This window comes from Pan paniscus, chromosome 1 (assembly GCF_029289425.2).
Source record: "Pan paniscus chromosome 1, NHGRI_mPanPan1-v2.0_pri, whole genome shotgun sequence".
Taxonomy (NCBI): domain Eukaryota; kingdom Metazoa; phylum Chordata; class Mammalia; order Primates; family Hominidae; genus Pan; species Pan paniscus.
In genome coordinates, this window is record NC_073249.2 from 151,482,891 (window position 1) to 151,503,813 (window position 20,923).

A 20,923-nucleotide genomic window follows, 5' to 3' on the forward strand; every position below is an offset into this window, starting at 1 on the left:
TTGAGGTGCAAATGTTTGCTTCATAGTTCAGGCTATTTCCTGAAATATCAATAATTTTAAAAATAATTATTCTAAATTATTTTAAATAATAAACAATTAAATATATTTGTATTATTTTCATGTATTCAACCAAAACTCTCTAAATATTATTCTCTTTACTATCTGGACTGAAGTATTGTAGGGCCATTTTCTGGCCCTTTCTCTGTTGCCTTTCTCTCTTTTTGAACACTCACTCTGTTCTAACAGGGTAGCACTAGAAACGACAAGACCCTGTCTCTTCTGAATCAATCACCTTTCTTTTTTAAAAAAAATTAGATTCAAGGAGTACACGTGCAGGTTTGTTACATGGATATATTGACTAATTCTGGGGTTCAGGCCTCTATTGAACTCATTACCCAATACATTCTGTAGGTGTACTCACCCAGAAAACACATACCCAGTTATATATTCCGGGTACTAAACAATAGGCTATGTGAGAAGGACTCATGGACTTCCTACAGTGAACATAGGACCCAACAGGTTATTTATCAAACCTTGCCGCCATCTTTTAGAGTCTCCAGTGTCTATTGTTCCCATCTTTATGTCCATGTGGACTCATTGTTAAGCGTCCATTTATAAGCAAAGATGTGGTATTTTGTGCGTTTATTCACTTAGGATAATGGCCTCCAGCTGCATCCGTGTTGCTGCAAAGGATGTGATTTCATTCTTTCTTACGGATGCATGGTTGAATCAATCACCTTTTATTTTCATCCACCTATTTTATTTTCATATAGCACCATCTTTCAGAACTTCTTTGGTCTGTAAGGAAAGGCATTAACATTCAACAAGTACCTATTAAGTGACAGTACCTGTGTAGTGAACATTATTATTATTATACTTTAAGTTCTGGGATACATGTGCAAAACGTGCAGGTTTGTTACATAGGTATACATGTGCCATGGTGGTTTGCTGCACCCATCAACCCATCATCTACATTAGGTATTTCTCCTAATGCTATCCCTCCCCTAGCCCCCAGCCCCCGACAGGCCCCAGTGTGTGATGTTCCCCTCCCTGTGTCCATGTGTTCTCACTGTTCAACTCCCACTTATGAGTGAGAACATGCGGTGTTTGGTTTTCTGTTCCTGTGTTAGTTTGCTGAGAATGATGGTTTCCAGCTTCATCCATGTCCCTGCAAAAGACATGAACTCATTCTTTTTTATGGCTGCATTCCATGGTATATATGTGCCACATTTTCTTTATCTAGTCTATCATTGATGGGCATTTGGGTTGGTTCCAAGTCTTCGCTGTTGTGAATAGTGCTGCAATAAACATATGTGTGCATGTGTCTTTATAGTAGAATGAGTTGTAATCCTTTGGGTATATACCCAGTAATAGGATTGCTGGGTCAAATTGGTATTTCTGATTCTAGATTCTTGAGGAATCACCACACTGTCTTCCACAATGGTTGAACTAATTTACACTCCCACCAACAGTGTAAAAACATTCTTATTTCTCCACATCCTCTCTAGCATCTGTGTTTCCTGACTTTTTAATGATCACCATTCTATCCAGTGTGAAATGGTATCTCATTGTGGTTTTAATTTGCATTTCTCTAATGACCAGCGACGATGAGCTTTTTTTCATATGTTTGTAGGCCACATAAATGTCTTTTTCTGAGAAGTGTCTGTTCATATCCTTCACCCACTTTTTGATGGGGTTATTTGTTGTTTTTCTTCTAAATTTGTTTAAGTTTCTTGTAGATTCTGGATATTAGCCCTTTGTCAGATGGATAGATTGCAAAAATTTTCTCCCATTCTGTAGGTTGCGTGTTCACGCTGATGATAGTTTCTTTTGCTGTGCAGAAACTCTTTAGTTTGATTAGATCTCATTTGTCAATTTTGGCTTTTGTTGGCATTGCTTTTGGTGTTTTAGTCATGAAGCCTTTGCCCATGCCTATGTCCTGAATGGTATTGCCTAGGTTTTCTTCTAGGATTTTTATGGTCTTAGGTATTACATTTAAGACTTTAATCCATCTTGAGTTAATTTTCGTATAAGGTATAAAGAAGGGGTCAAATTTCACTTTTCTGCATATGGCTAGCCAGTTTTCTCAACATCATTTATTAAATAGGGAATCTTTCCCCATTGCTTGTTTTTGTCAGGTTTGTCAAAGATCAGATGGTTGTAGATGTGTGGCATTATTTCTGAGACCTCTGTTCTGTTCCATTGGTCTATATATCTGTTCTGGTACCAGTACCATGCTGTTTTGGTTACTGTAGCCTTGTAGTATAGTTTGAAGTCAGGTAGCGTGATGCCTCCAGCTTTGTTCTTTTTGTTTAGGATTGTCTTGGCTATATGGGCTCTTTTTTGGTTCCATATGAAATTTGAGTTAGTTTTTTTCTAATTCTGTGAAGAAAGTCAATGGTAGCTTGATGGGGATGGCATTGAATCTATAAATTACTTTGGGCAGTATGGCCATTTTCATGATATTGATTCTTCCTATCCATGAGCATGGAATGTTCTTCCATTTGTTTGTGTCCTCTCTTGTTTCCTTGAGCAGTGGTTTGTAGTTCTCTTTGAAGAGGTCCTTCACATCCTTTGTAAGTTGGATTCCTAGGTATTTTATTCTCTTAGCAGCAATTGTGAATTGGAGTTCACTCACGATTGGACTCTCTGTTTGTCTGTTATTGGTGTATAGGAATGCTTGTGATTTTTGCACATTGATTTTGTATCCTGAGACTTTCCTGAAATTGCTTATCAGCTTAAGGAGATTTTGGGCTGAGGCGATAGGGTTTTCTAAATATACAATCATGTCATCTACAAGCAGAGACAATTTGACTTCTTCTCTTCCTATTTGAATACCCTTTATTTCTTTCTCTTGCCTGATTGCCCTGGCCAGAACTTCTAATACTATGTTGAATAGGAGTGGTAAGAGAGGGCATCCTTGTCTTGTGCCGGTTTTCAAAGGGAATGCTTCCAGCTTTTGCCCATTCAGTATGATATTGCCTGTGGGTTTGTCGTAAATAGCTCTTATTTTGAGATACGTTCCATCAATACCTAGTTTATTGAGAGTTTTTAGCATGAAGGGCTGTTGAATTTTGTTGAAGGCCTTTTCTGCATCTATTGAGATAATCGTGTGCTTTTTGTCATTGGTTCCATTTATGTGATGGTTTATGTTTATTGATTTGCATATGTTGAACCAGCCTTACATCCCAGGGATAAAGCCGACTTGATTGTTGTGGATAAGCTTTTTGATGTGCTGCCAGATTTGGTTTGCCAGTATTTTATTGAGGATTTTCACATCGATTTTCATCAGGATACTGGCCTGAAATTTTCTTTTTCTGTTGTGTCACTGCCGGGTTTTGGTATTAGGATGATGCTGGTCTCATAAAATGAGTTACAGAGGATTCCCTCTATTTCCATAGTTTGGAAGAATTTCAGAAGGAATGGTACCAGCTCTTCTTTGTACCCCTGGTAGAATTTGGCTGTGATTCTATCTGGTCTTGGGCTTTTTTTGGTTGGTAGGCTATTAATTATTGCCTCAACTTCAGAACTTGTTATTGGTCTATTAAGGGACTTAACTTCTTCTTGGTTTAGTCTTGGGAGGTTGTATGTGTCCAGGAATTTATCCATTTCTTCTGGATTTTCTACTTTATTTGTGTAGAGGTGTTTACAGTATTCTCTAACGATAGTTTGTATTTCTGTGGAATCGGTGGTGATATCCCCTCTATCATTTTTTATTGCATCTATTTAATTCTTCTTTCTTTTTTTCTTTATTAGTCTTGCTAGTGGTCTATCTATTTTGTTGATATTTTCAAAAACCAGCTCCTGGATTCATTGATTTTTTAAAGGGTTTTTTTTTTTAAATCTCTATCGCCTTCAGTTCTGCTCTGATCTTAGTTATTTCTTGTCTTCTGCTAGCTTTTGAATTTGTTTGCTCTTGCTTCTCTAGTTTGTTTAATTGTGATGTTAGGGTGTTGATTTTAGATCTTTCCTTCTTTCTCCTGTGGGCACTTGGTGCTATGAATTTCCCTCTAAACACTGCTTTAGCTGTGTCCCACAGATTTTGGTACATTTTCTCTTTGTTCTCATTGGTTTCAAAGAACTTCATTATTTCTGCCTTAATTTTGCTGTTTACCCAGTAGTCATTCAGGAGCAGGTTGTTCAGTTTTCATGTAGTTGTATGGTTTTGAGTGAGTTTCTTAATCCTGAGTTCTACTTTGATTGCACTGTGGTCTGAGAGATGGTTTGTTATGATTTCCATTCTTTTGCATTTGCTGAGGAGTGATTTACTTCCAATTATGTGGTCAATTTTAGAATAAGTGCAATGTAGTGCTGTGAAGAATGTATATTCTGTTGATTTGGGGTGGAGAGTTCTGCAGATGTATTTTAGGTCCACTTGGTCCAGAGCTGTGTTCAAGTCCTGAATATCATTGTTAATTTTCTGCCTCATTGATCTGTTTAATATTGACAGTGAGGTGTTAGAGTCTCCCACGATTATTGTGTGGGGGTCTAAGTCTCTTTGTAGGTCTCTAAGAACTTGCTTTATGAATCTTATGAATCTGGGTGCTCCTGTATTGGGTGCATATATATTTAGGAGAGTGAGCTCTTCTTGTTGCATTGATCCCTTTACCAGTATGTAATGCCCTTCTTTGTCTCTTCTATTCTCTGTTTGTTGAAAGTCTGTTTTATCAGAGAGTAGGATTACAACCCTTGCTTCTTTTTGCTTTCCATTTGCTTCATAAATCTTCCTCCATTCCTTTATTTTGAGCCTGTGTGTGCCTTTGCACGTGAGATGGGTCTCCTGAATATAGCACACTAATGGGTCTTGACTCTTTATCCAATTTGCCAGTCTGTGTCTTTAAATTGGGGCATTTAACCCATTTACATTCAAGGTTAATATTGTTATGTGTGAATTTGATCCTGTCATTTTGATGCTAGCTAGTTATTTTGCCCGTTAGTTGATGTAGTGTCTTCATAATGTCAATGGTCTTTACAATTGGTATGTTTTTGCAGTAGCTGGTACTGGTTTTTCCTTTCCATATTTAGTGCTTCCTTCAGGAACTCTTGTAAGGCAGTCCTGGTGGTGACAAAACTTCTCAGCATTTGCTTGTCTGTAAAGGGTTTTATTTCTCCTTTTCTTATGAAGCTAAGTTTGGCTGGATATTAAATTCTGGTTTGAAAATTCTTTTCTTTAAGAATGTTGAGTATTTGCTCCCACTCTCTTCTGGCTGTAGGGTTTCTGCAGAGAGATCCACTGTTAGTCTGATGGGTTTACCTTTGTGGGTAACCCGACCTTTTGCTCTGGCTGCCCCTAACATTTTTTCCTTCATTTTAACCTTGTTGAATCTGATGATTATGTGTCTTTGGGTTGCTCTCCTCAAGGAGTATCTCTGTGGTGTTCTCTGTATTTCCTGAATTTGCATGTTGGCCTTTCTTGCTAGGTTGGGGACTTCTCCTGGATAATAGCCTGAAAAGTGTTTTCCAACTTGGTTCCATTCTCCTGGTCACCTTCAGATACACCAATCAAATGTAGGTTGGTCTTTTCACATAGTCCCATATTTCTTGGAGGCTTTGTTCATTCCTTTTCATTCTTTTTTCTCTAATCTTGTCTTCATGCTTTATTACATTAAGTTGATCTTCAGTCTCTGATATCCTTTCTTCTGCTTGATCAATTCAGCTATTGATACTTGTGTATGCTTCACAAAGTTCTCGTGCTGTGTTTTGCAGCTCCATCATGTCATTTATATTCTTCCCTAAAGCGGTTATTCTAGTTAGCAATTCCTCTAACTTTTTTGCAAGGTTCTTAGTTCCCTTGCATTGGGTTAGAACATGCTGCTTTAGCTCGGAGGAGTTTGTTATTACCCACCTTCTGAAGCCTACTTCTGTCAATTTGTCAAACTCATTCTCTGTCCAGTTTTGTTCCCTTGCTGGTGAGGAGTTGTGATCCTGTGGAGGAGAAGAGGCATTGTGGTATTTGTAATTTTCAGCCTTTTTGTGCTGGTTTTTCCTCATCTTTGTGGATTTATGTATCTTTGGTCTTTGATGTTGGCGAACTTCAGATGGGTTTTTGTGTGGGCATCCTTTTTGTTGATGTTAATGCTATTCTTTTCTGTTTGTTAGTTTTCCTTCTAACAGTGAAGCTCCTCTGCTGCAGGTCTGCTGGAGTTTGCTGGAGGTCTACTCCAGACCCTGTTTTCCTGGGTGTCACCAGAGGAGGCTGCAGAATAGCAAAGATTGCTACCTGTTTCTTCCTCTGGAAGCTTCATCCCAGAGGGGCACCAGCCAGATGCCAGCCAGAGCTCTCTTCTATTAGGTGTCTGTCGACCCCTGCTGGGAGGTATCTCCCAGTCAGGAGGCACAGGGGTCAGGGGCCCACTTGAGGAGGCAGTCTGTCCCTTAGCAGAGATCGAGCCCTGTGCTGGGAGATTTGCTGCTCTCTTCAGAGCCAGCAGGCAGGAACATTGAAGTCTGCTGAAGCTGCGCCCGCAGCTGCCTCTTCTCCCAGGTGCTCTGTCCCAGGGAGATGGGCATTTTATCTATAAGCCCCTGACTGGGGCTGCTGCCTTTCTTTCAGAGATGCCCTGCCCAGAGTTGGAATCTAGAGAGGCAGTCTGGCTACAGTGTCTTTGCAGTGCTGTGGTGGGCTCCACCCAGTTCGAACTTCTCAACAGCTTTGTTTACACTGTGAGAGGAAAACCTTCTTCTGAGCCCTCAGTAATGGTGGACGTCCCTCCCCCCATCAAGCTCAAGTGTCCCAGGTTGACTTCAGACTGCTGTGCTGTCAGCGAGAATTTCGAGCTAGTGGATCTTAGCTTGCTGGTCTTAATGTGTGTGGGATCCACTGAGCTAGACCACTTGGCTCCCTGGCTTCAGCACCCTTTCCAGGGGAGTAAATGGTTCTGTCTCACTGGCATTCCAGGCACCACTGGGGTATGAAAAAAACTCCTGCAGCTGAGCTGAGTGTCTGCCCAAACAGCGCCTAGTTTTCTGCTTGGAACCCAGGGCCCTGGTGGTGTGGTGGTGTAGGCACCTGAGGGAATCTCCTAATCTGTGGGTTGTGAAGACCATGGGAAAAGTGTAGTATCTGGGCCAGAATGCACCGTTCCTCTTGGGACAGTCCCTCATGGCTTCTCTCAGCTAGGGGAGGGAGTTCCCTAACCCCTTGTGCTTCACAGGTGAGGTGATGCCTCACCCTACTTCAGCTCATCCTCTGTGGGCTACACCCATTGTCTAACCAGTCCCAATGAGATGAGCAGGGTACCTCAGTTCGAAATGCAGAAATCACCTGCCTTCTGCGTTGATCTTGCTGGAAGCCACAGACCACAGCTGTTTCTATTTGGCCATCTTGCCAGCCACCTCTTGTAGTGAACATTTCAAATGTCATCTGTTTCTTAAAAAACCCCGTGAAACAGCTCCATCCCATTTTACAGAGAAGGAGACAAACTCAGGATCCTTCTTTACCCCAAAGCCATAGTGAGTGAGAGGCAGTACTGGGCCAGGCCTCTTGGACTCCCCTGTGACTATACAGAAAACAGAACATTATCTCATTTGTCCAAAATGTGTTTTTTTCAGGCTATGAGTTTTCAAACCTTATACATTTCAAAACACACACATACTATTTCTAACTATCAAAATGTTGTGTTCAACTTCCTCTCCCCTGTAACCATTCTATAGCTTTATGATTTTGTAGACTTTGGTCATCTTAACTATCAACTTTCTTCTCTCTTGGTGGGGTGCTTCATGTGTGGATCACATTTTTTAGCCCTTTCTCTGTTGCCTTTCTCTGGGCCATCTCTAACTCCACTACATTTTTCTTGAAATTTTGTCTGCTAGAATTGAAAAACAGGATACTGATGCACAGGATAATGAGTTTTGTTTTGTTTCCAGTGCCCAACCATGATGCCCAGAATACTGTTACTTTTTGGACTCAGCAGCAAATTTTTTTTGAGAACACAGAAGGTTACAGGTGATACTCAGCAGCCTCAGGTCCATCTCAAACCTCCGTGCTGCAGTATATATGTTTACAAGGGCATCTAGATGGGGAGCAGCTGGGGCCTTCTATATGACAGTCAAATGTGTTCATTCTCCTTCCCATCTCACTTCTCTAGCCCCAGCTCACACCACCCAGCCCCTCGCCCAGTGTCCTCCAGCCACATGTTGGCCTTGTTTCAGTTCCTCATAGATGCCAAGCTCCTTCCCATCATAGGATCTCTGGCCATGCTTGCCTTTTGCTGAGGCTGCCAACCATCATACAAACTCTTACTCATCCTTTAAATTCCAGATTAAATGCTGTCTTCACACCTTGTATTTATTCTTCACAGCATGTATCATGTCACATTTGCAAGCAAATAATGATTGGTATGCTGATTTGCTTAAGATCTATCATCCTGATGCATTATAAAAAACTCCATGAGGACAGAGATTCTCTTGTTCACCTATGTAGTTCCAGTGCCCAGCATGGAATTTGATATCCAGTTAGAGTTCAGTAAATGTTTGTTAAATGAGTGAATAAATTAAAGGAAGGAAATAATAAGCCTCTGGACATGGTTGTCCTCTTACCCTGGTTCCATTTCTTGCCCTAAGTAGTGAGTTTATAACCAGCCTCTTTCTCAAATGATGCAGACTTGGCATCAGCTCTGTCTTGGGCTTCCAGACTTCAGGGCTCTATAGCAAAAGCCAGTGAGTAGAATGAGGGTGGAAGCCAGGACAGAGTAGGAAATGAAGCCAGCTTCAGAGGCTCACCTTACAAGAGCAGTTGCCTTGTCTATTGCAGTATAATAGGCATGCCAAGATCAGGCATAGTTTGGACAGACAACAGCAATCAAAAAGAATCCAATTTGGCAAGCAGGGCACAGCAGTGGCAGTCCTTGCCATGAGAAGATGCTGGAAATTCAGATAAATGGCAGCATCATGGCACTGAGCCTTCTCTCTACTCACAGACATAGTCAAGTCAGAGATTTGGAGTTCTAAGAGTGGGATTCAGTCTTCAGGGTTGGCAGAAGCAAGGTAGGACCTCAGGCCAAAGCCAAGCAGGTGGGCTCAGGAAAGGGGAATGGAGCCCTGGGCAAAGCAACTAAGGCAGAAGCCCAGACTTTCACATTGATGAGCCCAACACAGGGGGTGAGGGAAAGCTGCTGACAGTGACAAGAATGCTAGAGCAACTCAAATGTTAAATGAGTGCAGGGACTCATCCCTGGCACCTGAAGCCCAAAGAGTGAATAGAAGTAAAGGTCGTACTTAAAAATGTGTAACCTTTGTGTTTGATTCCTGAAGATTCTACCTACTAGTTATGTATTCTGAGTACTAAAAAATAGGCTCTGTGAGAAGGACCCATGCACTTCCATTTCAAAGTAATTATTTTTAATTAAAATAATTTTTATTACTGTAAGAGCAGGTTTTATAAAATTACAGATTCAGGGATACATGTGCAGGTTTGTTATGTGAGTATATTGCATAATGCTGGGGTTTGGACTTTTATGGAACCCATCACCCAAATATAGTGAACATAGTACCTAATATGTTATTTTTCAACCCTTGTATCCCCATCCTTTCCTCTCCTTTCTTAGAGTCATGAATGTCTATTGTTTTCATCTTTATGTCTACATATTCCCTTTGTTTAGCTCCCACTTGTAAGTGAGAAAATGTGGTGCTTGATTTTCGGTTTCTGTGCTGATTCACTTTGGATAATGGCCTCCAGCTTCACCCACGTTGCTGCTATGGACATGATTTCATTCTTTTTAACAGCGGCTTAGTATTCCATGGTTGTGTATGTACCACATTTTCTTTATCTAACCTACTGTTGGTGAACACTTAGGTTGATTCAATAACTTTGGTATTTCGAACAGTTCTGCAATAAACATATGAGTGCAGGTATTTTTTTGTAAAAAGATCTGTAGATTGCTTATAAAAGCAGTTTTACATGCATTACAGAAAGTCAAAGAAAACATCAAAGGAAAATTTAACTAAATAAAGCAACATATTTTAATCACCACTGATATAACCGTTCTTATATTTCCTTCCAGATATACAATTTTTTTACAATAATGAGATTTTGCTTTTACATGCTTTTTGCTACCTGCTTTTTTTCTGTTAAGATTTTCCATCTTTCCATTACAACAAATGTTAAATTTAGCTAATATTCATTCTAATTCAGATTGCCCCAATTGTCCCCCAACACTGTATTTACCACATTCTGTCCAAATCAGGGTCTAATCCAGGGCCAGACCTTGCATCTGGTAGCTATGTCCCTGAAGTCTCTTCTGATTAGCACACTCCGCTTTTCCTCTGACACTGACCTATTGCCCTGGAGAATATCTCACTTTCTGGATTTGTTTAGTTCCTTTCCAGTGATTTCATTTAGTTTATTTATCTTCTTTATTTCTTATGTGTAGGTTAGATTAAATCTAAATCATTGGTGGTGGCTCCTGTTGGGTATTTTCAGCCAGAATACATACTAGCTAGGTATGCCGTATAAACTCTATTGCCTTACATCAGGAGAAACAACATCCGGTTGACCCATCATTAGTGATGCTGTGCTTGATTATGGGTCTAGGGTCTTGCTTCTTTTTAATAAGGTCTCAGGATGACACAATAGGAGCAGGACTCACATCAATGAGTTCCACTCATTGCTACCCCCTCCTCCACCTCCATCTCCTACCAGTTCTCATCCCCCTGAACAGACCTTCCAAGCAAGAAAGATAAAAGGGAATAAAGTGTGGTAAAAGGCCCAGCAATAAAACTGGAAAGTATGACTCTTTTGGCTCCTAGTCTGAAACTTCATTCTAAATTTTCTATACTAGATATAAGCAGGCAGGGTGAATGTCCAAGAACTTCTCTCACACTAGATTCCAGTCTTCCCAGTTGTTGTCAAGGTCAAAATAGTATGGCTTTGGTATCTTACGCAGACACCAGAAGGCAGCCTACATAAGATACGAATGTTCTCCTAAACAAGTTTTGAAAAAGACATAAGCTGTTACAGAACTCAGGCTCAACCATCTTGTAAACTGATCATGCCAAAATATGAACTTTGCTTTTTTTGATTCATTATGCAAAATTGAGAAAGAGGAGTCAAAACTATACTGTATGGAATTTAGCCTGGGAGATGGAGACCACCTAGATCCTGCTTTCTTTGTTTGCTTTGTTTGTTCCTTAACCAATGACAAGGTACAACGTTGGTCAAATATTTTCACCAGCCTAGTTTCAGTATTCTCAAGTGTAAAATGGGGTATATGATACAGTGTATGGTTGTTAAGAGGATTTAACTTCATCTGTGAAACACCTGCATTATAGTAACTACCAGTTCCCTTCTCCTCTCATTGGCAGGGTCTGAGATTACTGACATGCTTCCTGCTATACCCGGCACTGATTCCAAATGGGACTGGGTCTGCAGGTGAAATTTACTAGTTTATATAGCTGAGGGAGCTGGAGAAAATTGGAGTAGAGGGCTGGAGGCAGAGGCTGACCACTGTTATTATATAAGCTAAAATGTGATTAGAAGTGCATGATACAAAAAGCTATGACATGTAACCTTTTAAGATAACCATGAACCTCCAATTTTGTTGTTTTTTAAAAATGTATTCAGGACATTAAAGGCAAACTCAGTCATTTAGGGCCCAGGAACAGGAAAAAGGTAGTCCGTATTGTATCTTGACATTTTATTCATTTTATTCTACCTCTCAGGTGCCAATCCTTGCACGTACATACTATTTTAAGAAAATCAGCAAGGGATGGCTATTTTATATTTTGGGCATTTCATTTAGCTTTTTAAATGGTAAGTGTGAAACCTGTATGTCCCTAATAATGCTTACCATCCTAATGAATGTGGGTCAGCATTGCTAGTTTTAAAGGTGTGTGTGTGGTGGTGGGGAATATCCTGAAAATGTTATGAGTAATCTTTATTTTTCTCATACATTTGACATTACTGGAGGCTAGTAGTTATATTGATTACAAATGGACTCTGGAGCACACAGACCTAAGTTTGAATTCCAGCTTCCCCACTTACTAGCAGTGTGACTTTAAACAAAGATTAGACCCAAAAGTTCACGTTGCCTCTGGGAACCTTGGATTCTCATTTTTAGAAGTGAACCGATTATTGTAACTACTGCAAGGCTTGTTGTGAATATTAAATGAGATAACATAAATGAAACATGGCACCTGGTGCATAGTAAGTGTTCAAAAGTTGGTTACTATTTTAATTATCGTTATTATTATTTTTCCCAAAGGAACACAATTTACAAATGTTCGCTTTCCCTGTAATCTTTACCCCAACTCTGACTCTCAATGATTTGCTACTGTTAGTCCGATTGATGAAAAATCAATGGGGAAACCAAGCATTGTAATTTCTGCCCATGAGGTCTATAGACGGAATTCTTTTCAATAGCTCTAATTAATGAGTTGGCAAGTCTGATAAAGCACCAGAGAATGGGGTGTTCATAGAAAGCATTAGTGTTTTTGTTTAACATATGTGACACTTGAAGCATTAGGATGCTGTTATTGTTCATTATGGCACGTGCCACCTCCCCATTCCCCAAAATTACCATAATTTGTACCTTCCAAATTGAATAGAGTCATTCATAGTTATCACATGGGAGTTTCTGTTAAAGCTAAAGGCCACACATAGTGTGATTAAGGTGGGACTGCTGAATTCAAAATATATCTCTTTTCCCTAGGCTACACTGGCTATTCTGCATGTAATAAAAGGTATTTAATGCATATTAAGTTTTTCATGACTAATGTGTCTTCTGAAGTTTAAAGCAGGAACAGAAAATGAAAGTAAACAAAATGCCTCATTTCTTAGTAATGAATTTTTCAAGTCTCTACATATCACCTACATTATACAAGTCATAGATGCAAATGGAAGAATTAACAGCTTTATTTCATCATCCCCAAACCTCTTACCTCCAGCACCTTCATGAATTATTTTTTTGGTAACTTCTTAAGAATAAATGCTCATTATTGGCAGCTTTGTGTATAAAGAATTACTTCAACCAGTCCAACTGCCTTATGTTATTTTGTGTGTTAGTCTAAAGACTAAGATTTTTTAGGATAGGGAGAGATGTGTATAGAACCTCAGAGTCATCAGCCCCTACAAATATTTTTTTTGCCTTTTGTGCTTTTTCCTAGAAAAACCAGCAGATACTCCCTCTGAGGAAGAGGACTTTGGTAAGTCATAGTCTGAGTATTAAGTGCTAAGAATCTTTCATGACAGTCTATCCATTGAGAAATATGTGATTCTTTTAAAATCTAGGAATAGCGAAATATTTGTTTGGTAAAGAATAATTGCTGACTGAAACTTTTTTTGGATTCTTCTTTCAACTGTCTGGTTTCTCCTTCCTGAAAGGGTTCCCTCTTTTTGGAGTTGTAAATGAATTTCCCAGGAAAAGCATCATGCAGCTACTGATGCTTTATCACCCCAGCTCACCTGACACATCTTGTTTTCTTTCCTTCCTTTCAGCTCAGTTTGTGACTTTGACACATGAGTCTTGTTCAAATCTCTCTCTCCAATAAACACCTTCACTCTCCAGCTTTCATGACACTATGTGTATATTATTCAGTCTTCTTTTTCCGACAGCCGGCTCTCTCCTTAGTCAGCCCCATAGAGTTGATTCTTGCTACTCAAAGTGTGGTCTGTAGACCAGCAGCATGAGTAGGACCTGGGAGTTGGAAATTCGGCATCTCAAGTCCCATCCCAGACTTATTGAATCAGAATCTGCACCTTCAGAAGATTCTCAGGTGATTCATGTGCAAACAAAAATTTCAGCAGCACTGGCTTCAAGAATTTCTCTTCCTTTGTGCAATCTCATTGCCCCTGAGGTATATAAACAAGTACTTTTACTCGGTGACTTCCAACATTACTTGGATCCCCAATCTTCAAATAAAAGATTATTATATATGTGGTGAGAATGTTAAAAGTCCATTCTATTAGCAATTTTAAAATATGCAATACATTATTATTAACTGTGATCACCATAGCAAGGTGATGGATATGTTAATTAGCTTAACTTAATCTTTCTACAATGTATACATAGAGCAAAACATCCCATTGCAACCCATAAATATACACAATTATTGTTTGTCGATTAAATAAATGTATAAGAAAATATGATCATACATGTACTTTCCTGCCTCTTTTCTCAAAACCCATTTATTGACTCTCATGTACTTTAATTTTACCTACTTAGATGCTGCTGTTTGTTCTCACACTTAGATAGCATTTTACAGTTTCAAAATTCCTTCATATAGATTTTGTTACTTAATCATATATGATCATATAAGGTAGAAAGGTAGGTAATAGAAACTTTTGTAGAGGCTATTTTGTAAATTTCCATTTGTAATTTTTTAATCTCAGGGGTTGAAATAAAAAGGTAAAAAATGTATCAGCAGATGGTTTTTTCCTACCTTAAAACAAAGTAGAGGTCAAGTCTTTTTTGTGCCATCAGAAGTCTGAATCATTCTGCCTCAAAATGTATCATGGGTCAAAATAATGTTTTTTGCTCAGTATGATCTGAGTTATGTTTTTATTCATATACCTTGTCTTCTCACTTGGAATAAAGTAATTAGGCCTAAAATAAAGCCCTCATCTTTCTCACAAGGTTTATGAGATAAATAAGCTAATGAGGAAAAACACTCCACTTCTGATATAAAGTAGCCCAAGGAGAGAAGTACCACTGAGTGCTGCTTCTGCTTGAATGGACAGAAGTAAAAGAAAGAGGAAAGGTTCAATATAGGATATTGTACTATGCCATTTCCATTCTCCCAGACAAGGTATTACTGGGATAACTCTGCTGAGTCATGGCCCAGGAGGAACTGTTGGTTTTGCATCCACTAAAAGTGCATCTCAGCAGAGGGAAACACTCCCAGATCCTAAGATCTGGGGTGCACTCAGTATTCAGGGGTGAGTGGATAAACAGGCCTTGGATTTCAATTGGGTGGATGATGGCATTTTTGTCCTTTCTTTTTGGTTCATTCACTCCACATTTACACTTCTTTTTAAGAGCCTGATATTAAAGAAAGCTTAACTGTGCTAACAATGTGGGTAAGCTTGGGAGAATTGGAGTGTTATTGGTGTTAACCCATAGGACACATTCTTCAACAGCCTTGTGTTCCAAAGAAGCTGAGGCCCACCAAAGCCAGTGGCTCGTTTCACTTCCTCTTCTGTTACAGGGAAGGGTTGTCCTCATCCTTTCCAAGGCTCATAGCACCTCTATCAGCATTGCCTCTTCAAAGACTTTGCTCTTGCAATTATCCCCTCTCTCTCTTGCCTACATGTAAATATGCCTTAATACAGCCGCCTGAAATTTATTTTAAAAAAATGATCAATTAACCCTTTCATCACGCTAAAACTCAAAAGAATTGTTTATAGGCATTGACTCCACTTTTCTCCTATTCCCTCATTAACCCACTCCAACTGGAGTTGTATCTGCATTACTTCATGAAACAGTTTTTTATCATTTCCACAGACTTGTATCTTGCGCTTCCATTACAGAATTCTTTTCCTCACCTTACTCTCTCTCAGCAGCATTTAGCATGCTCAGCCACTCTACTTTTTTAAACTTTCCTCTTCTGCTTCCATGATACCACACTCTCCTGGGTTTCCTCCTGACTCTCTGATCTCTCCTTCTCTGGCCAGTCACTCACACTTAAAGTCTGGGTGTTGGAGAGCCCCCAGGATGCATTTTCTCTGACTTTTCTAGGTAATTGTATCTGATCCCATAGTTTTAAATACCATGAATGTGCTGTTAAGTCCTAGATTTACATCTCTAGCCCTGATTGCTCTTTCTTGCCCTGGACTTATTTATTTGACTTTATACCCCACCAAATCTGCTCTTGTGTCTACCTTCCTTTCTCTAATAAGGGCATCACCACTCACCATCTCCACTAAATTGCTTCATTCAAACAACTGTTATTTCTCAGTTAGATACCTACCATTACCTCCTAACTCATTTTTATCTGCAGCTATTACCCTACTCTGTTCTATTCTCCACAAAATAATCAGACAAATCTGTTTATAATTACAGTTCCTATTTTCAAAATCAAGTCGTGAAGTGAGCAAATAAATAACCAACTGCTATTTAAAATGCTCAAAGCACAATTCTAATGAGTCAATATTACTTTTTTCATTTATCACATTTTATCTAATTTATAGTACATAATTATCAAACCACAAAAGCAAATATATTAGCCTAACGTACAGTATGCCATTTTGGATATTGGCTACTTTGACCCTACCAATTTGATTCTGACATGTCAAAATCTTTATTTATAACCAAACATAAACATATATTACTTTAAAGTATACAGGATAAGGAAGAGTTTTTAACCCTTTGTAATAACATAAAACATGATTACATTGTCATATGTATACATATGTATGGGCATATGTGTATGTATACAGAGAGTCTTTTTAAATGAGGTATCAATACTTGTTTCATAATAATCCTTCAAATAACACTTCCTTAGCCAAATCAAAGAAAGTTGAGATGGCTTTCCAGCTTTTCTAGGCAAAGATCTGCATGACATGCGAGACAATGAAAACAGTGTTTAGATATTTTTCTATCTTATTCTTTGAATTTCAAATTTTATTTTAGATTCAGAGGGCACACGTGCAGGCTTGTTACAAGGGTATATTGCATGATGTGAGGGTTTGGGATAGAACTATTGAGGTAGAATCTGTCACCCAAATAGTGAGCAGAGTACCCAATAGGTTGATTTTCAACCCTTGTCCCCATCCTCACTCCCATCTTATAGTCCCTAGTGTCTATTGTTCCCATGTTTATGTCTGTATGTACCCAATGTTTAGCTCCCACTTATACGGGAAAATATGCAGTGTTTGGCTTTCTATTTCTGCATCAATTAACTTAGGATGATGGCCTCCACCTATATCCATGTTGCTTCAAAGGATATAATTTCTCTCTTTTTGTGGCTGCATAGTATTCCCTGGTGTATATGTACCACAGTTTCTTTATCCATTCCACTGTTGATGGGCACCTAGTTTGATTCCATATCTTTGCTATTGTGAATCCTGGTGCAATAAACATACAAGTGCAGGTGTCTTTTTGGTAGAACAATTTCTTTTCCTTTGGATATATACCAAGCAATGGGATTGCTAGGTTGAGCAGTAGTTCTATTTTTGCTTCTTTGAGAAATCTCCAAACTGCTTTCCACAGTGACTGAACTCATTTACATTCCTACCAACAGCATAAAGAGTTCCTTTTTCTCTGTGTACTCACCAACATCTGTTATTTTTTAACTTTTTTATAATTACCACTCTCACTGGTGTGAGATGGTATTGCTTTGTGGTTTTGATTTGCATTTCTCTGATGATGCATGATGTGAAGCATTTTTTTCATTTGTTTCTTGGCCACTTGTATATCTTCTTTTTGAAGTATCTTGTCCACCTTTTAATGGAGTTGTTTTTTACTTGTTTGGTTAAGTTCCTTATAGATTCTGGATATTAGACCTTTGTTGGGTGCATAGTTTGCTATTAATATTTTATCCCATTCTGTCAGTTGTCTCTTTACCCTGTTGATAGTTTCTCTTGCTGTGCAGAAGCTCTTTAGTTTAATTAGGTCCCACTTGTCAATTTTTTTTTTGAGATAGGTTCCCATTCTGTCCCTCAGGCTGAAGTGCAGTGGCGTGATCATGGCTCACTGCAGCTTAGACCTTCCTAGGCTCCAGTAATCCTTCCATCTTGGCCTTCTGAGTAGTTGGGACTATGTGCCATGATGCCTGGCTAATTTCTATGTTTTTTGTAGAGATGGGGGTCTCACTATGTTGCCCAGGCTGGTCTCAAACTTCCAGACTCAAGCAATCCACCCATCTTGGCCTCCCAAAGTGCTGGGATTACAGGTGTCAGCCACTGTGCCTGGCTTAATTTTTTTGTCGTTGTTGTTAAAACTGCTTTTGTGGACTTAGTTCTAAATTCTTTGCCAAGACCAATGTCTAGAAGGTTATTTCCTAGGTGGTATTCTAGTATTCTTACAGTTTGAGGTCTTACATTTAAATATTCAATCCATCACGAGTTAAGTTTTGTATATGGTGATAGGTAGGAGGTCTAGTTTCTTTCTTTTGCATATGGATAGCCAGCTACCACAGCACCATTTATTAAACAGGGAGTCCTTTCCTTATTGCTTATTATTGTTGGCTTTGTTGAAAGTCAGTTGGTTGTAGGAGTGCAGCTTTATTTCTGAGTTCTCTATTCTATTCCATTGGTCTATATGTCTGTTTTTATGCCAGTACCATGCTGTTTTGATTACTGTAGCCTTATAGTATAGTTTGAAATTGGGTAATGTGATGTCTGAAGTTGGGTAATGTGATGCCAACTTTGTTCTTTTTGTTTAGGATGCTTTGGCTATTTGGGCTCTTTTTTGGTCTTATATAAATTTTAGATTAGTTTTTTCTAATTCTGTAAAAAATGGTGTTGGTGGTTTGATAGGCATAATGTTGAATCTGTATATTGCTTTGGGCAGTATGGCCATTTAAACAATATTGATTCTTCCAATCTATGTGCAAGGAATATTTTTTCATTTTTTCATTTGATTGTGTCATCTATGATTTCTTTCAGCAGTGTTTGGTAGTTCTCCTTGTAGTTCTCTATTTTACACCATTGGTTAAATGTATTCCTAGGTATTTTGTTTTATTTTTGGCTATTGTAAATGGGACTGTATTTTTGATTTGGCTATCAGCTTGAATGTTACTTCTGTACAGAAATGCTACTAGATTTTGTACATTGATTTTGTATCCTAAAACTTTACTGAAGTCATTTATTATGTTTAGGAGTCTTTCAAGAGAGTCTTTAGAGTTTTCTTTGTATCGAGTTCTATCTTCAGTGGAGATAGACAATTTTACATATTCTTTTCCTATTTAGATCCGTTTTGTTTTGTTCTCTCACCTGATTGCACTAGCTAGGACTTCCAGTACTATACTGAATAGGAGTGGTGAGAGTGAGGATCCTTGTCTTGTTCCAGTTCCTCAAGGGAAATGCTTCCAGTTTTTGCTCTTTTAGTATGATATTGGCTACAGGTTTTTCATAAATTGCTCATTATTTTGAGGTATGCTCCTTTAATGCTTACTTTTGTTAGACATTTGAAGATTTTTTAAAAACTGAGAGTTTTTATTATGAAGGGATATTGGATTTTATCAAAAGCTTTCTTTGCATCTATTGAGATGATCATATGGTCTTTGTTTTTAATTCTGCTGATGTGGTGAGTCACATTTACTGATTCACGTATGTTGAACCAACCTTGCATCCCAGGAATAAATCCTAATTGATAGGATGAATTAGCTTATTGATGTGCTGCTTGATTTGATTTGCTCATTTTTTTTTTTTTGTTAAGGATTTTTGTGTCTAAGTTCATCAAGGATATTGGCCTGGAGTTTTCTCTGTTTCTTGTGTCTTTCCCAGATTTTGATATCAGAATGATGCTGGTTTTGTAGAATGAGTTAGGGAGGAGTCTCCTCTCCTTGATTTTTTGGAATAGTTTCAGTAAGATTGGTACCAGCTCTTCTTTATACATCTGGTAGAATTTGGCTGTGAGTTTGTCTGCTACAGGGCTTTTTTTGGTTGATACATTTTTTGTTACTGGCTCTATTTCAGAATTCATTATTGGCCTGTTCAGTGTTTCAGTTTCTTCCTGATTAAATCTTGGGAGACTATGAATTTACCCATTTCCTCTAGATTTTTTAGTTTGTGTAGATAGGTGTATTCATAATTGTCTCTGAGGATCTTTTGTATTTCTATGGGATTGGTTGTAATGTCACCATTGTCGTTGGCATTGTGCTCATTTGGATTGTCTCTCTTTTTTTCTTTTTTAATCTAGCTAGTAGTCTATTGGCATTATTTGTTTCTCCTTTCAAAGAACCAATTTTTTGTTTTGTTGATCCTTTTTAATGAATTTTGGCACCTCAATGTCAATTAGTTCTGATTTTAGTAATTTATTTTCTTCTGCCAGCTTTGGGATTAGTTTGTTCTTGTTTTTCTAGTTCCTCTAAGTGTGATATTAGATTGTTAATTTGAGATTTTTCTAACTTCTCAATATAGGTATTTAGTGCCATAAACTTTCCTCTTAACACTGCTTTTGCTGCATCCCAGAGATTTTGCTATGTTGTGTCTCTCTTTTCATTTATTTCAAAGAATTTTTTTATTTCATTAATTTTGTTGGTTACCCAAAAGTCATTCAGGAGCTTACTTTTCATGTAGTTGTGTGGTTTTGAGAAATCCTCTTGGCGATGATGTATATTTTTATTCCACTGTGGTCTGAGAATATGTCTGGTATGATTTCAGTTTTTTAAAATTTATTGAGACTTGCTTTATGGCCAAGAATGTGGTTGATCTTAGACTATTCCATATGCACATGAGAAGAATGTATATTCTGTGGTTGTTGGGTAGTATCTTGTAGAATGTCTTTTAGGTCCAGTTGGTCAAGAATTGAATTTAGTCCAGAATTTCTTTGTTAGTTTTCTGCCTCAATGATCTAACACTCTTAGTTAGGGTATTGAGGTTCTCCATTATTATTGGATGTTTAAGTCTTTCCATAGGTGTAGAAGTACCTGTTTTATGAATCTGAGTGCTCCAATGTTGAGTACATATATATTTAGGGCAAATATGTCTTTTTTGTTTAAATGAACTCTTTATCATTATGTAATACCCTTTTTTTGTCTTTTTTTCTGTTGTGAGTTTAAATCCTGTTTTATCTCATACAAGAATAGCCACTCCTGCTCTTTTTCATTTCCTGTTTATTTGATAGACCTTTTTCTATCCCAAAAGTCATTCAGGAGCAATGAGCCTATAGGTGTTGTTACACATGATATGTGTCTCTTGAAGACAGAGAAAGGTTGGGTCTTTTTTTAAAAAGAAAAATCCAATTTGCCACTCTATGCCTTTTAGTGGGGTGTTTAGGCCACTTATATTCAAGGTTAATATTGATATGTGAGGTTTTTTTTTCTT

The 20,923-nt window shown here is 38.3% G+C and overlaps 1 protein-coding gene across 17 annotated transcripts in view; it reads left to right on the plus strand.

The window, feature by feature from the left end:
- SLC44A5 (solute carrier family 44 member 5) overlaps nucleotides 1-20,923 on the plus strand; it is a 514,570-nt gene that overhangs the window by 313,677 nt on the left and 179,970 nt on the right. For 14 of the 17 annotated variants that reach the window (XM_055117228.2, XM_055117202.2, XM_055117223.2 and 11 more), the window contains one exon: nucleotides 13,102-13,140. The exons of 1 other annotated variant lie outside the window; for it this stretch is intronic. In XM_055117228.2, the coding sequence (XP_054973203.2) occupies nucleotides 13,102-13,140 (39 nt within the window). Of the gene's footprint in view, nucleotides 1-11,301; nucleotides 11,369-12,647; nucleotides 12,679-13,101; nucleotides 13,141-20,923 lie in introns of all 17 variants that reach the window. 2 more of the 17 variants (XM_055117173.2, XM_055117169.2) reach the window with 2 other exon arrangements.